General features: G+C 43.2%; 1 protein-coding gene and 1 pseudogene across 3 annotated transcripts in view; one reads left to right on the top strand and one right to left on the bottom strand.

Moving 5' to 3' along the window:
• The window catches only part of DHRS12 (dehydrogenase/reductase 12), a 28,906-nt gene extending 18,645 nt beyond the window's left edge, over positions 1-10,261 (bottom strand). For 2 of the 3 annotated variants that reach the window (XM_053936108.1, XM_053936109.1), the window contains exons 1-4: positions 10,175-10,261; positions 9,419-9,552; positions 6,823-6,905; positions 504-596 (exon numbers count right to left, since the gene is read on the bottom strand). In XM_053936108.1, coding sequence (XP_053792083.1) covers positions 504-596; positions 6,823-6,905; positions 9,419-9,552; positions 10,175-10,230 — 366 coding nt within the window. In that variant the 5' untranslated portion in view covers positions 10,231-10,261. Of the gene's footprint in view, positions 1-503; positions 597-6,822; positions 6,906-9,418; positions 9,553-10,174 lie in introns of those variants that run through there. The other variant, XM_053936110.1, reaches the window with a different exon arrangement.
• LOC128784839 (5S ribosomal RNA) lies at positions 1,935-2,054 on the top strand (annotated as a pseudogene).
• Positions 10,262-15,728: the final 5,467 nt, after the last annotated feature.

Raw genomic sequence — 15,728 nt, 5'->3', positions numbered from 1 at the left:
CATTTTTATCACATGATCCTCATCTAGTAAGCACCAAAGGAGCTGCTCCAGGTGCCTCAGCTGTGGTACAGCCCCCTGAACAAATTTTCACTGCTAAATAAAGGGGGAACTGCACTGAGCCCCTTGCCAATCATGATGATTAACTGTTTCACCTCTCCCTGGCTCTGTTTTAGTCTTTGGACTTTTTGCAAAAGTTTAACCTTTCAGAAGGAGTAGCATTAAGAGGGACAATGTTATTAGCAATGAAAGTCAAAGAGAAAATGTATGGTGTCTCCAAAGATGCAGCTACAAAATTACTGCTTTTCTCTTTTTTTTGTGGCACATCTGTGTTAACTGAGAAGGGACAAGAGCAAGCAAACCATGGAGACTCCTGAAAAAAACATTTAGAGAAAATTAAGGAGATAATTGTGGGCCAAACTGTCAAGTCTACATGACCTGTCAGACAAATTCATAGGCTATACATTCCCAAGACAGACACACATGATTAAAGTACATGAACTTACCAACACATTTAATTTATGTTCATTTTGGAATTTTTCAGCAAATTTCCAGATTTCCTTGGGATTAGATATATCCACAATATGCAAGAAGATGTTCTAAAGGGAAAGAAACTAAGTCACAATCAACAGAGAAAGTGAAGAGAAATCCTGTTTAGGCCTGTCTAGATGAAAAGTTATTTTAGTAGTATGAAAAAAATAGTGTCTCCAAAAGACAACTAATGCATGTTTAACATGCACAACTGCAAAATTTAAGTCTAGTCCTTAAAACATATTTAGTCATTATTCAGCTGCTTCTGAGACACAGATTTTTAATGTCAAAGTTATTAAGAGAGAGTCTGACTTAGATAAATATATGGGACAGACAGGTTTCTAGCAGAGAACTAGAAAAATATTGCAAGTGTGCAAAATTTCAGTTTAAACAATTTAGCAGCTTTCTCTTTGGCTGAACTTTCCAAGGAAATGTTCAAGGTCACAGCATTAGAGAATAATCTAGGTTGGAAGAGACCTCTGGAGGCTGCTTGGCAAACTTGGGAATTCACCAGTCTGTCTGAGCCCCCTGCTCTGAGCCTCCAGCCTTTGATCACACTCATGGTGAAAACATTTTTCCTACTGTCTACTCAGAATTTTGTCCCTGTTCCAATCTGTGTCAGCTGCCTCTTGTCTTCCCACCTCCAAGAGAAGAAGCATGGTAGTGCCTTCCCTACATACTCCCATCACATGGCTGTAGAATACAGCAAGACCCATCTGAGCCTTCTCAACACTGAGCAAAATGAGCCTTCTTAGAGTCACTTCATGCATCATCACATGTCTCATCTCCCTAGTCACTCTCTGCTGGACTCACTCCAGGACATTGATGACTTCCTCATCCTGGGGAGTCCAAAGCCAGGCACAGGACTCCTGCTGTGGTTTCACAAAGGCTTTATTGAGGGGAAGATGCACTTCCCTCAGCCTGCTGGCTAGATTCATGTTCATACGGCCTGGGGTACATTTGGCCCCCCTTGCCCCAGGACACTGCTCACAGAGGGACAGCTTGTCACTCCCAGGTCCCTTTCTGCCATCTGCTTTCCAGCCAGCTAGGCAAAGACTGCACTTCATTCTGTCACCTGCGCTCTTAAAAAGATGTCATCAGGTTTTGCCCTTGTATTGATTCATGGGGGATGCCACTAAAAATCATTAACAGACCAGCTCTGTACTGTTGATTGTTACTTTCGAAGCCACATGTTCTGGACAGTTTTACACCCACCTTTTCATCCACCAGTTCAAACCACATCCCTCCAAACTGGCTGCAAGGATAAGACAAACCATGTAAAATGCCCTATCAAAGTTAAGGAGAGCACTGCTCCCCTCTTGTCCACAGGCAGAGAACTCATAGCTTACGATAAAGATAGATTAATAGGGAAAGCAAAAGCCACACACATAAGCAAAAAACCCGAGGCCTATGAGCATACCACCCTGAAGAACACCCAATCTTGTCTGATCTCAGAAACTAATCAGGGTTGGGCCTGGTTAGTACTTGGATGGGAAACTGCCTGGGAATACCAGGCACTTTAGGCTTTTTACAAGGAATTAACTGATTGCCTCCCATGGGCAGGCAGGTGTTCAGCCATCTCCAGGGAGCAAGGCTCTATCACACATAATAGTTACTTGGGAAGCCACCAGCCCAAACATCTCCTCATTCCTTTTTCTTTCCCCCAGCTTCATATACTGAGCATGATGTCACATGGTCTGAAATATCCCTTTGGTCAGTGAGTCAATCTCTGGCTGTGTCTCCTCGCAACCTTCCATGCAACCCCAACTTCTTCTCCAGTGTGTCAGTACAAAAAGTAGAAAAGGCCTAGGCTCAATGTAAGCCCTGTTCAGCAACTGCAAAAGCATCTCTGTATTATCAACCCTGTGCTCAGCACAAATCCAGAACACAGCCCCATACAAGCCACTGTGAAGAAAATTAACCCTACTCCAGCCAAAATCAGTACGACGAGCAAGGGTATACATCCACTCCAGCACTCTAGTCATGCCAATTATTTCTGCCTAATCCCAGTGAGATCACAGCTCTGCAGTCATGCATGGATTCCTGTGTTTCCTATACTATGTGTACTCATGAACAGGCATCTGAAGTGGTCTCCCAGACATGCTGCTGTACCCTAGACACATACTCTACTACTACTCTTCTGGGTTTGCTCCAACACATCATTGCTGCTCAGCAAAGCTCATTTAACAGAAAAGGTCCAAGAGGCCATAAAGGCTAAGGCCAAAGTGACACCAGCTGAACATTCACGTGTTGACCTGTAGGGCATATATGCTCCTACCCAAGCCCCTTCCCTTTCACTGTGTGGATTTAGGAGACCATTGACTCTCTGTAAATATTCCTGATGAACTCCAGGTTATCCCTCATAATGTCATGGGTGCCCATGCAGCTGGGCAACAAGAGGTACTAGGCCAAGGTCCAGACCAGCCTCAGCAGACTGTCTGCAATACCTTACATCTGAGTTCCCAGCAAGTGACAAACCTCTCAAGTCATCAAGCCAAGACTGCAGACGGGTGCCTCTATCCCCCACAGGAAGGAGCCTTCAGCCATCATCACCCACGACTTCCTCCCACTGTCAACAACTGTTCAGGATCATCTGTCTCCAACACCTCCCCTGACAGAGCTTGCTCTTCCTCATCTGTTACCATGGCACTATACCTATCCTATAAATGCACATCTGCAGGCAGAGAAAGAGCTGCCTTCTGTTGCCAGCATTCACAGGATTCAATTCCTCCCCATCTTATAAGTCTCTATCCACCATCTATTCAAATGCAGCTTCTAGCTGTCCCTCCTTCCATGCAATGTGCTCTTCTACTCTCTGTAGAGACCTGTTTCTATTCCCTGTGATTCTACAGCCTGCTCATCTCCTGCTGTCACATAACCTGGTAGCTCAACACCCTGAGGACAGCAGAATCCAACAGATGAAGCCACCATCATGTGCTGCCTCAGGCTCAGGGAAAAGTCCCGGTCATTCCTTGCAATCCAACATCTGCCACATTATCCCTCTGGAGCTCTGTCTGGGCTAGTGTCCCATGTGCCAGGCACAGTTGCTCCAGCCAGGATTGCAAAGCATGCTTTCAGGAGCATCACTGCACCCACCCCAGCTGTCTCAGAGTGCTGGGTGCCTTCTGCATCCCCTTGCATGCTAACTGCTGCATTAACTGCTAAACCCTTGTCAGTCACTCCATGTCACAAAACTCTTGCAATGTTTTGAACACTATGGCCAGCAATGTGGATGCAATAGGAAAAAAAAAAAAAAAGCTTGACATAGAGCAAAGTTATCATTTTCTAAACCACTAAAGCTAGAAATAATTCCTCCCTCCAAAGCATCAAAAACCTTTTGCTGTTTGCTACAGACAATTATTTTGCTTTCTGCAGATTTGTGTTCTACATAGTACAAGCACATTGGCATTTACCAGCATACAAAGGCATGTCAACTCCTACTCTTCTCCTAGACAGCACTTAAGTCTCAAAGACACAACACAGATAGTCTTATGACATATGCCAGGAAAAGGCAGTTTTAAAATAATTATGCAGAGGATGTGTCCTCTTGCAAAATAACAAATAATCATTAAAAGGCCTCCTCTCTTTTCAAGCTGTTTCTTTAAATACTCATTATACAAGCAAATGAAAAAAGTGAAGAAACCGAAGAAATGATATGGCATTATTCCATGCCTGTAATTCTGCTTCCCTGAAGATAAAAAACACATTACTTTCTCTCTAGCCAATTGATTTCAGCTCCTTAGCTGAGTGTGAGTCAGAATTTTCTTATTGTAATAATGTGCTCTAGGACGACCCTGCTTGATCAAGGAGATTGGACCAGATGACCCACTGTGGTCCCTTCCAACCATATCCATTTTGTGAATCATTTCTGACTAAAAACTTGACACTGCTGGACTGGTTTAAGCTGGATACCTCTTTAAAACTTTCTACTTTTAAAACTAATACCATTATCTACTGGTACAGAAGAGGTAAAGATTTTTGGGCAGATGTTCAGTATTGCAAGGGATTTCAGAGATTGAAAGAGATCTAAATCAACACTTATCTGCTGAACACTGTCACACTGACTCAGGAAAGGGATATTCAGGCCTGTTCCCTATAAAAGTCCTCAATGGTATCAAAGCCATTTTCAAAGTAAACCTAATCTCTGTGACTTGATCTATTTTAACAGATTAGGAGAACTTTCCAGTTCCCAGACCTAGGGGCAGGTGACTGCCAAATAACTCCATTTCAGCACTGCACTCCAGCATGTACTCTGGAAGATGGAAAAAATCTTTGGTGTATACTATAACAGGATCTCCATCCAAATTATCAGGAAGAGCAAGTTCAGTCTGGATACAGCCTGTCAAGTTGCAGATAAAGCATTTTATTATCTCTCTGTATTGCTTCTGAATGAGCACTTATAAAGAAGGATATTCTTGTGGACTCCTTATTAAAATGCTCTTCCCAGTGCAGTCACGTGTCCCACAGGGCCTCTTGCACAGCTCAGCTAACACTTCACTGAGAGCTGCTCCCTGCACAACTGCCCTGTCCCCAGGGTCACAAACAAGTTCTGCAGTGCCCCCGGCACTCCCCTGTGACTACAGAAATGACGGGTCTGCAGCCTACCAAAAAGTGGGAATGCAGTAATTATCCTGCCTTTAGAGGACAAATATTATTTGCCTCAAGTTTTTTTCACCACTTGACAGAAAACAGAACATGAAGAAACTTTCAGAGGCCAAACTCACCTCTCTTCCCAGACAGCCTGACTGCAGTTAGAGAAGGAAGTAACACAGATAATCACCAGCCTTACTATAGCCATGGGATTACACAGCTATAGACAGCTGGAAAGCATTTATTTCTACATAAGGACTGATCTAATTCACCTCCATTAAAGAACTGAAGAGTAATGCTGGTTGTCACACTAGGGAGCTGAAATCAAAGAGCAGAAATTTAGTCAATATGACATCTCTAACCATTAAAAAGTCTTCAGAATTTTTGATCCACATTAAAATCTATTACTGGAATCAAAACACAGAGTACAAGAGCCAAGTCATTATTTAAAATGAAGACAGGTCTCCATCCATGTGCTGTGGGTTAATCCTGGTAGGTAGTTCAGCCCCATACAACCCTATTTACTCACTCCACTCCCAGTGGGAATGGGGAGACAATCACAAGGACAAAACAGGCACAATCTGTGGGCTGAGATAAAGACATAAATAAGTGAAACAGAACTGTGTGTGCAAATAAAATAAAACAAGGAATTAATTCACTATTTCTCATTGTCAGGCAGGCATCTAGCAATCCCCAGGAAAGCAGGACTTCATCCCATGCAACAGTGATTTGGAAAGCCAAATACCATATCTGTAAATGCCCCCTTATGCTCCTTCTTCCTTCCAGCTTTTACTGCTGAGCAAGATGTCATGTGGTCTGAGGTGTCCCTTTGGTCAGCTGGAGTCAGCTGGCCCAGTGTGTCCCCTCCCATCTTCTTGTGCACCCCCCTGCTCACTTGGTGGGGCAGTGTGAGAATAAGAATAGGCTTTGATGCTGTGTGAGCACCATTCAGCAATAACTAAAACGTGGGTTGTCAACACTGGTTTGGTCACAAATCCAAAGCATAGCACCAGTGGAACTGCTAGAAGGGAAATTAACTCAATCTCAGCCAAAACCAGGGCACCAAGTTAGAAAGATAATGACTAGTGAACTCCTCCATAAGCACAGCCTCCTGAACAATTACTGAAAGCAACAGTGACAGATACAGGGGTGTACTGTAGAGTGATACATACAGAAACAAAAAGAATGTGTAACAGAGGGAAGGAAGAGGTATTATAAGAAAAGGAAATTAAAAGAGCACAGAATTAGTACCACACACAGGACTTCACAGAGCAGCCAACCTTAGCAAATCAAGAGTATGTTATTCAGACACATAAAACCTTCAGCTCCAATGCTGTAGACTCATAAATGTTGTTGCAAGAGTGTTGCAATGCATTAACTTTTAAAAGCCTCAGACACATAGTTAGGAATAGTAAGTAGGACATGCAAAAGCAAATCAACAAACATTAAATAAAACAGAATGCTGCTGCTGCTGATGTTGCTAATCACAGAACACATCACCCAAAAAAGTTAGGTAATTCAAATGGTTTAAAGTTAATCACTCCAAATAATTTGAATTATAAACTGCTAAATGTTTCCATGTCTGTATGAAAATACTATTAAAAACACAACAGCAAGATGTTGCAAGAGTATCTCAAGGCCCTCTGGGTTCTTTAGTATTAACAACCTTTCTAAAAGTAAACAAAAGACTAAAAAACAACTCACCTGATTGCCCGTTTCTGTCACTATTTCCTCTTTGGCAACTTCAGCCCTTTCCTTATTTCGGCAAACCAGATGAACTGTGCCACCTGGTGGATTGCAACAAGAAAAGCATTTGATAATTAATTACTAATTGCATTTGGGGGAGACATCAGCATTTTAATTAGGTGAGATACTGGATATAAGAAAAAAGCTGGAATATTTCTGCTTGGCTCTGGTTCCTGTGAAGGCAGGCAGGGTCATCATGCAAGGAAAAGGCTACTGCACTCTAAGTACTGTGCTCAAACCATTTCTGTCAAGTTTGTACATCATGTTTAGTGAGTGAAATACCAGAGCTAAATGGGAAATTGGAGCTATGGCATCTGTATCATAGATGGGTTTTTTGATATATGCCTTAGGAAGTTCAGAAATGGGCTTGAACAACACAAGTGACTAGAATTGCTCTGTGAAAAGGAAATAAGATGTGCCAGATATTGGAATTCTCAGCAATGGGAGAGATGACAAGAACTATGGCCTCAATTGCAGCTTGGGAGGCTCAGGTCATCTGAATTATTTTTCATGAGAAAAATAATCCGTAGTTTTCTTCTCAATAGGCCAGGCTTTCTCAAGAGGATGCATAATTTGCACCCTTGTAGGTATCAAGCAGCGAGACACAGCAATGACTGGTTTGATCTACTGTTGCCAACAGTCCTGCTTCAAGTGAGATGCTGGACAAGGTGACCCCTAGAGGTCTCTTCCAACCAATTTTTCAATGGAAGGAAGATACAAGGCAAGGCTCTTCTCAGAGACCTGGATACTTAAAAAAAACCCCAAAAAACCCCCAACACAATCCATCACTTAATCATATTAAAGAAAACCTTCAAACACAAGACTAAAGTACAACTAGGCAACATTTTTTTTTGCTTCACATTCTCTGATTGTTACAAGTTATGTGTTAATTTCAGTCCTAGGAATACCTATATTGCCTGTTTTTCAAGGTGTTTTAGGGATTGCTAGCAGTCCACCTCTAGAAAGCTCAAGGAATTAATCCCTAATAGAAACAATTGTGTCGGGTCACACTTTTAGTGCCCAGAACCCAGATGCAAAACACCAAGTCTGCCTCGGGATGATACAGTCACAAACTGCAGAGCCCAGTCTGGGGTCTGATAATGAAACCTTTTGTCTACAAGAGAGGTTCTTTCACTAAGCACCAGGACAGGGGGAAAATTTAAGTGTGACCAATACACTAGGAAAGGAATTGAAATGTATTTTCTTTGGTAAAGATTGAAATTATTTGAACTTAACACATGGGAATAGTCAGAGTAGTTGATAATCAGAGTAGCTGGGAGAAGACTGTATCAAGCTGGAAATGCAGTTCACAAGACATAGAAGAAAGCCCAAATCCGAACATCCATAAGACATCAATTCATAGAAAAGTTGAACTCAAACTACAGAAATTGTCAGCAAGATCATCATTAGTTAGAAATAGCCAAGTGCTTGAAAGTAAAGCAAACAAAGTCTGATTATTCCTCTGCTGAGTCAGAATTCCTTATTCACTTGTCATGGCATACCTGAAGAGATTCAACTAGAAGCCTGAGCCCCAACAACTGACACTGAGCTTCAAAGTGAGATGTTCAAGGATGGGATCAGGAAGTCATTTTAACTTCAGATGAATAGCAATGCCCATACAACATATCAGACATGCAGTCTGAGCCCAAGGTCGTTCTACTAAACATGGTGACCAAATCCCATACAGATCCAGCAAGCCTTCCAGCTTGCAAACCCTGGTAGAGATACCCATTTGTGAGCAAAGCAGTCACCTGACAAAGCAATACTTACATAAAGTGATTATGTACAATAGCAGTGGTGGGAACCTGAAATCAATCACATGCTGGCAGTGATAGAGATCTTAAACCCAAAGACTCTTTGATGCTAACAGTTTTGAATTAGTTTCGTTTAACTGAGTTGCCACTTTCCTTCATAAGATAATTACAAAACCTAAGCACACAAAGGGAGAAAGGAGCCACAAGCTCCTCCCCCTTCATTCTACATGCCAAAACTCCTGCCACTCTTGCACAACAGGAATTACTTTGTCAAGTCTGTAAGGGATTAGGTTTATCCTTCAGCAGCAGCTAGGCCCAGTTTATACCATGTCCTTGCATACAGACAGCAACATAAAAAAATAATTACATGTAATCAGCCAAAGGGCACAAGCTCCACAGTATTATCATTAAGAGCAAGAACAGCTACATTGTTTTTTTATGCTCTCCCATCTCATTTTTGTAAAGACAATTATTTTCTTTCATCACATGCTACTTGTACTGAATTAACCTTAAACAGACATTGATCTGTCACCAACATCCTTAGATGCCACTATAGCACAGATAGTTTTTGTAAACATGCACTTGAAAAACAATTTGCAGCTCCTCTCTGTTAATTTGGTCTCTTTATCCCAATTTTCACTGCACTGATTGTGCTTAAACCTCTAACCCACACTAAGACCCCTGTGAAATGATGCCACATCCCAGGGATTTGTGTTTGTGTGTAAGTGCTGGAAGGCCAAACCTGCTTCCTTCCATCATCTCTGTAAGCCTCCTGGGAGCTCCATGGCATGCCTGCTCACCTCTCCTTGCTATCTCCTTGGCCGTGTCCTTGCCAATGCCACTGTTTGCACCAGTGACCAGGAAGGATCTTCCAGCCACATCCACCTCCACATCAGCTGGGTTGAAGCGCCTGGAAGCAGACTCGTAACCACCTCTGAACAAATCAAGAGACACCTGTGAGTAACTAGAAGCGAGCCCTTCCAAAATAAACACATGTGTGGGCTGAAAAGCACTTTGCTCTCACAGCTCAGCATCCAGTAATTGCCCTATTTACTCTCTGTACCCATGGGACAGGCCATGAATACCAGCGACACTGCAATCAGCAATGTATCATAGAATCGTTAAGGTTGGAAAAAAGTCTTTAAGATCATCAAGTCCAACCATCAACCCAACACCACCACCACGTTTACCCACAGCCCCAGGTGCCATATCCAGACGTTTTTCTCAACACTTCCAGGGACGGCGGGTACATCACCTCCCTGGGCAGCCTGCTCCAGTGCTTTGCAATGAAAGCGACAACTCGCAGTGGCGTTTGGCCGCCCCACGCCACCCAGCCCTCACCGCGACCCTCGGGGGGCGGCCGGAGCCCCAGGGCGGGGCGGGCAGGGCCGGTCAGCCCTCACCGAGCGGGGCTGGAATCCGCCTGCCCCGGCGGGGGCGGGCAGCCGTCCATAAAAATTCCAAATCAACACGGCCTCGCCGAGGACAGGCAGGAACGGCCCAGCCCGGGCGCTGCGCCCGCCCCACGCCGCCTCCCGGGCGGCCGCCGCCCGTACCTCGTGTACTCCCGCAGCCCCTTCACGAACCACACGGTGTTGCGGTACCAGGACATGGCTCTGCCGCCGCCGCCGCCCCCGCCCCCGCAGCCGAGCCGGCCCCGCCTCTGCCCTTACATAAGCTTCCCGGCCGGCCTGGCCGAGTTCGGTAAGGGCTGAGGGGCGGCCCCGCTCGGCCCGGCCGCGCTAAAGGGAGGGTGCGAGGCAGCGCAGCGGGTCTGACAATGCGGGCAGTGGTGCCGCCGGCTTCCTTAGCAGCACTTCGTGGGCTGGTTCTGCTTTCTCCTTTTCTTCATTAGCCGTGAAGGACAGCTCTAGCCAGCCCCTGCCTCGCTGCAAACGGCTGTGCCTGGCCGATGAAGGATGGAGGATTTGCCAGGGCTCCAGCTTGGGACAGATGCTGCTGCCGGCTGAGGCGGGACTGCAAACGGGGTGCTGTGTTTTGGGAACAGGGAGCAGTGCTACAGCACCTAGGCTTGCATCCTGGAAAGCTGTCAAAGGGATGCTCCCAGAGAAACATCAAAAATGACATCATGCCACATGAAGTAGCATTTAACATAATAAATCTATTAAATACCTAGCTCCTACTGGTGAAGCGAAGAATGCCAGTAAGGAAAGAATACATGAGTGGCTGTTGCAGTAAGAGGAGTGAAATTCAATGTTTTTGGTTTTATGCTCTTTGGCCCCACGAAGCCCAAGAGAAGCACTTGGAGTTGCACATGTGAATAGCCCATGGTAGCCATAAGGAAACTGTCATGATAGGTATAATTATGCTTTTAATTATGCAAAAGGTCTATGCACTTGGAAAGTTCCATGTGCAAGCTGGACAAATTCATGTACTTTATAGGGTGTGCAGGGCCACATGCAAAGAAGCTCCTTTGAGAACCCTATCTAAGTTTTCAAGAGCTTAAGTTACCTGATAGCACAGACAGTGGAAAAATGGGAATATTCTCTCTTTTTTGATCCTGTATTCTAGCCTGATACTTCTTTTTCTAAATCTCTTTGTTCTGGCAAAGGCCTTGTACTAAAGTCTTCCACTTTCTCAGCATGATATGTGAGTATTAGGCTCATACAAAAGGCATTTCCCACCATGAAGTTACAACTTTTGAATTTGGCCCTGTCTGCTTGTACTGTACATTACATGTGAAGTAACAGTTTCTAGAGGGCAAAGAGATACATTTTCACAGTGATATTTTCTTCCATGCAGAGGCCATCCAGATGCATGTTGTACCTTTTCATGAAATCTAAAAATGCTTGTTCTTAAAACAATTGAAAGACTCTATTAAAAAATATAAATGCAGTAAGACAGATTGTGCTTTATTCCCTTGTCATTTCTGTGTTTACCCGATTTATTTCTTGAGAACTGTGATTATGGCTTAGTACAAGCAAAATGGGATAATGGCTCTGATGTGTTTTGTTTGTAGTTCCAGCCTGTGTTCTCATAGATTAGGAAGTTCATCCCTGCAGTCTTCCAACCTCTGAAAGTAAATGGGGTGCCTGTAGATACACAGAATTTCTCACAGGCTGAACCATTTGGACTGTGATCAGCATGATGCTGGATGATGCAGTCCTGAGGTGCTAATCAACGTGAGTGTGCCTGGCAGAATCTGTCCATGAGTCAGACACAGAACGAGATTATGGCAGGCAGAGAATGGGAGCAGCTCATAATATTTTGGGGGTTAAGCAGTAATGGGCAATTACAGCATATTACTCATACTGAGATTACAGAAGATGTTTGAATGTAATGTTGGCTACCAGTGTCATCCTGGTACATACACAATTTTCTCAGAGAATATTATATAAATACTGCAACACCCCTATGCAAAGTTAGCTGTACCCTTCTAACAAATGGCATTTTAAGGACATTTTGTAAATGCCCAGAAATTATGCCCTCGCCAGAGTGCACCAATCCTTGAGCACATTCAGCTGCAAAAGTCTTGCTTAGAAAGACTTGTTTTTTCTGTACTGAGGAGCTAAGCTTGCACCCAGAAATGAACTGTCTGAGCAGCCTCATAGAATCAATCATTAAGGTTAGGAAAGACATCCATGATCAAGTCCAACCTTCACATCAAAAGCGAGCTGTTGCACACTGTCCTAAAACCACCTAGATGTTTTTGTTGCCTCATTTCATCCCCTGTGCTGTTTTGCTTCTGTTCTATTGTTCCAGAGGCAGGAGGCTGTTGAGATTGTGTAAGTGCTCTCTGCTAACCCAGCCATCACAGTGATGAAGGGTGGTACAGGAGAAAGGCAAGATGTAATTTTGCCAAGAGCTGGGTGCTGCTACTGAAGGGCCTGCATCTCAGTTTTCTCACAGGCAAAATTTCTGCCCACTTCAAAAGTTTAGCCATGTATCTTGCCTTCTGTACTGAATTCTAGGTTGATGCATCTTGTTAGCTGAGTTAGAACCTATTCTGGAGCTTTGGAAATTCAAAAAGTTATAGCTTCTGCTTTCTTTCTTGACTGCTGGTAGCTTAGCAATTAACTCCAACAGGACACTGCTGTGAACAGAAGGGATTTTTTTAGACAAAGAATTTTTCTCATGGATTGGCATCCTACATCTCAGACCTCTATCAGAGCCAGCAACTGGTATATTTGTGTCATATAGAGATGAAAGTGGGAGAGCCAGAGTCTCTTGAGCTCCTAATATTTCCCTCATTTGAGGACAGAAAAAAATGGCTTCACCCAGGCTAATAAACACAACTCAGTGTTTATCCCTGATGAAGCATATCCAAATTAATTCTTATCCTATATCTATGCTATCAAATGCTCCATTGCATATTCCCAGGCCTTGTTGCTCTTATTGCCCCCAGGCAAATGATTGTTGATGCCCAAGTCACAGTAGGTATTAAGCAGATACTTCTGTCAAAAACAAGCTCAAATGTCATCATGAATAGATTGCTCAAAGGGTAGTTTTTTTTCCCAAACACTACAGATGAGGGGACACCAGGGTTAACACTGCACAGCTTGGCTTGGCCCTGGTGGTCCTGCGTTCTGGTGCGTGCATTTACCAGTGTACAAATAGCCCCCAACCCTGTTATGCAAGCCCTCCATGACTGCAGGTAGTCCTCCAAACACATAAAAATTCTGGAGTGTTGTGGCTGTGAGCTTCCAGACATTAGGATTTTTCATGGAGTAATGAGCTGAGAATCTCAATTTTCTTAAAACACAAGAGCTGGTGAAAAATACCTCTCTGGCACTCAGCTGGGCTAACATGAAAAACATACCTTAGACTTGATTTGTCTTTGTACCTGTCAAACAGCAAGAAGTTTTAAGCAAAGTTTTAATTACTTCTAGCGCAAAGGAAAGTTGAAAATACTGATTGCTGTTAAGGGCTGTGCATTTCAGCGTGTTTCATATTTTCTTCCCAGGGGACAGATCTAAAAGTAGAGTAGTGAAGAGCTGAAAAGCAATTATATATTATACAAGATGTTTAAAAGAGCTTCAAGGCCATTTTGTCAATCTCTTTTATTATCCTTTTTTCCTTGGGTTTTTTTGGTGGGGGTTTTTTTGGGGTTTTTTTTTGGTTTTTTGGGGTTTTTTGGGGTTTTTTTGTTTGTTTTTGTTTTGTGGGTTTTTTTTGTTGTTGTTGTTTGGTTTTTTGTTTGTTTTGTTTTTTTGGTGAAAGGCTAAAATCTTGGTCTTAAGGACAACTGGCTCCTTTGCTTGCTTCCTCCCAGGGATCTGGCAGGCTGTTGAGCATTCCCTCCTTTCCTTGCAGTTACTTATTTTCTAATTAAGTCTCTGTGCCTGCCCTTATTAAATCAATCAGAACTGATTCAGTTGCCATTGATTGCAGTGGGAACAGGCACAGGTTTTAAAGGCCAGGTTTGCAGGAAAACTCTGCATCTATATTGGGGCCAGGTTTCCAAAGGAAGGGGCAATTGTGTGCAAGTCACTGCTGTGGGAGCTGCTCCCAATCCTGTTTTTACTATGCTGGCCTCAGCTCTGGATGTAGAACACTTGAAGACTCTGCTTTAGAAACTTGGCACAGCCCCAGTCAGTGTAATAGCAGTCAAGAGCTGTCAGCAGCCTGGGGAGAGGCAGTTGACACTTGTCCTGTTGTCTGGATGAAGCAGAGGGTTTGGTGAGTGGTTGAAGAGGAACATTAAGTCCCTGAGGTCTCAGGGACATGTCTGAAGTGCTTGTGGTAGTAGCAGGGTGAGAGAAGCAAAAGCTGCTCATCCTGAATGCAGGGAAGAATTGAAGTTCTGGCCTGTGTTGTGTTTTTGTGAACAGTAGGGTGTTTTCTTGTTGTGTACCCAAGTCATCACCAAGTTTGCCAGCTGCTGTCATCAGTAGTGTTGTTTCCAGTGAAGAGTCAGGCTTTCCCCAGGCGAAATAACCTTTTATTACTGAGGAACAAGTGTGGCAGTATGTCATCATATCTATCACTCATTGCTCAGGGGCCAGTAAAAGGAATCTCATGCTGTGACTTATCAGAATTATAGGTTTGCTTTATCAACTCCTGAGGGCCCTGGTCTCTGGGAGCCTGCAGGGCTTCCCAGGGTTAGGCATGTCCTGGTGAAGAGAGGGGCTGGTTAGTGTCCTCCCAAAGTGGAAAAAATCGGCTGGGAGAAGCGGCTAAACCTGCTGCTAACCTAGTTAATCTCCTATATATCAAATGATTTTTGCAAGCTGAAGGGTATATAATTGTTTTAAAAATAATAGGATGGCTTAGAATATTTTTAAAGTAATAAACCCAAAGTATTATAGTTGATATGCATCCTAGAGAATAATTTTTTCAGTCAGTAAAAGATAATTTTGTGATTTCCATGACTGAAAAATTCTTTATGTTCTTACAGTAAACAACATACTTGAATGTATACATGTTTGTTGCTAGGTTGTGGCAGCAATGCAGTTATCTATACTAACATTTTCTTCAGCTGTTTTTCTTCTTACTGCTCTTCTACTGGATCTTACTGTTCTCACTCCCAGCTGTTGGACAGGAATGCTTACAGGCTTATTGAGTCAGGTGAGTCATGCTACATTTTTTTATTCTTCTGCAAATCTTACTGCTTACTAGCATTTTATTCCAGCCCAGTTGTTACTAAATTGGAGATGTTATCTAGTAGGATGTATCCTCAAAGAGGTATCTACAAGCAGGGAAAACACACACCTGCTTACATGATTGTTGTTTTCTTCAAATGCCAAAAGAATAGTCTGAAGTTTTGTGTCTTCAAGCATTCCCTGTGCTGTTGTAACAAAACCTGAAGAGATAAGTGAAATTTATCCATGCAAAGCTGTGGAGCCAAACCTTCCCATGCAAATTAGCACCAGACCTGTTTACTTAAAGTCTTATTTCTCCTGGACAAGTTGGACAAGTTTAAAAATAAAAAACAAGTTCACAAAAAATACTGAAGCATCTCTTTCTTTCTAACACGTTCTGAAAATAAAGAGTATTTGTTATGAACTACTGTTGTGAAATCCGTGCATAAGTAGAATAGCAATACAAAAGTAAACAGTGATAATAAAAAGTTGCTGTCTGCAGCAGCTTGTGAATAAGAGTGAACACTGGGAGATTTTTTCTCCACTGTTTACATCCTAAGTACTGATT

Source organism: Vidua chalybeata, chromosome 2 (assembly GCF_026979565.1).
Source record: "Vidua chalybeata isolate OUT-0048 chromosome 2, bVidCha1 merged haplotype, whole genome shotgun sequence".
Classification (NCBI taxonomy): Eukaryota; Metazoa; Chordata; class Aves; order Passeriformes; family Viduidae; genus Vidua; species Vidua chalybeata.
Note: the sequence above shows the minus strand (reverse complement) of the source record. Positions and strands in the feature narration are given on the sequence as shown.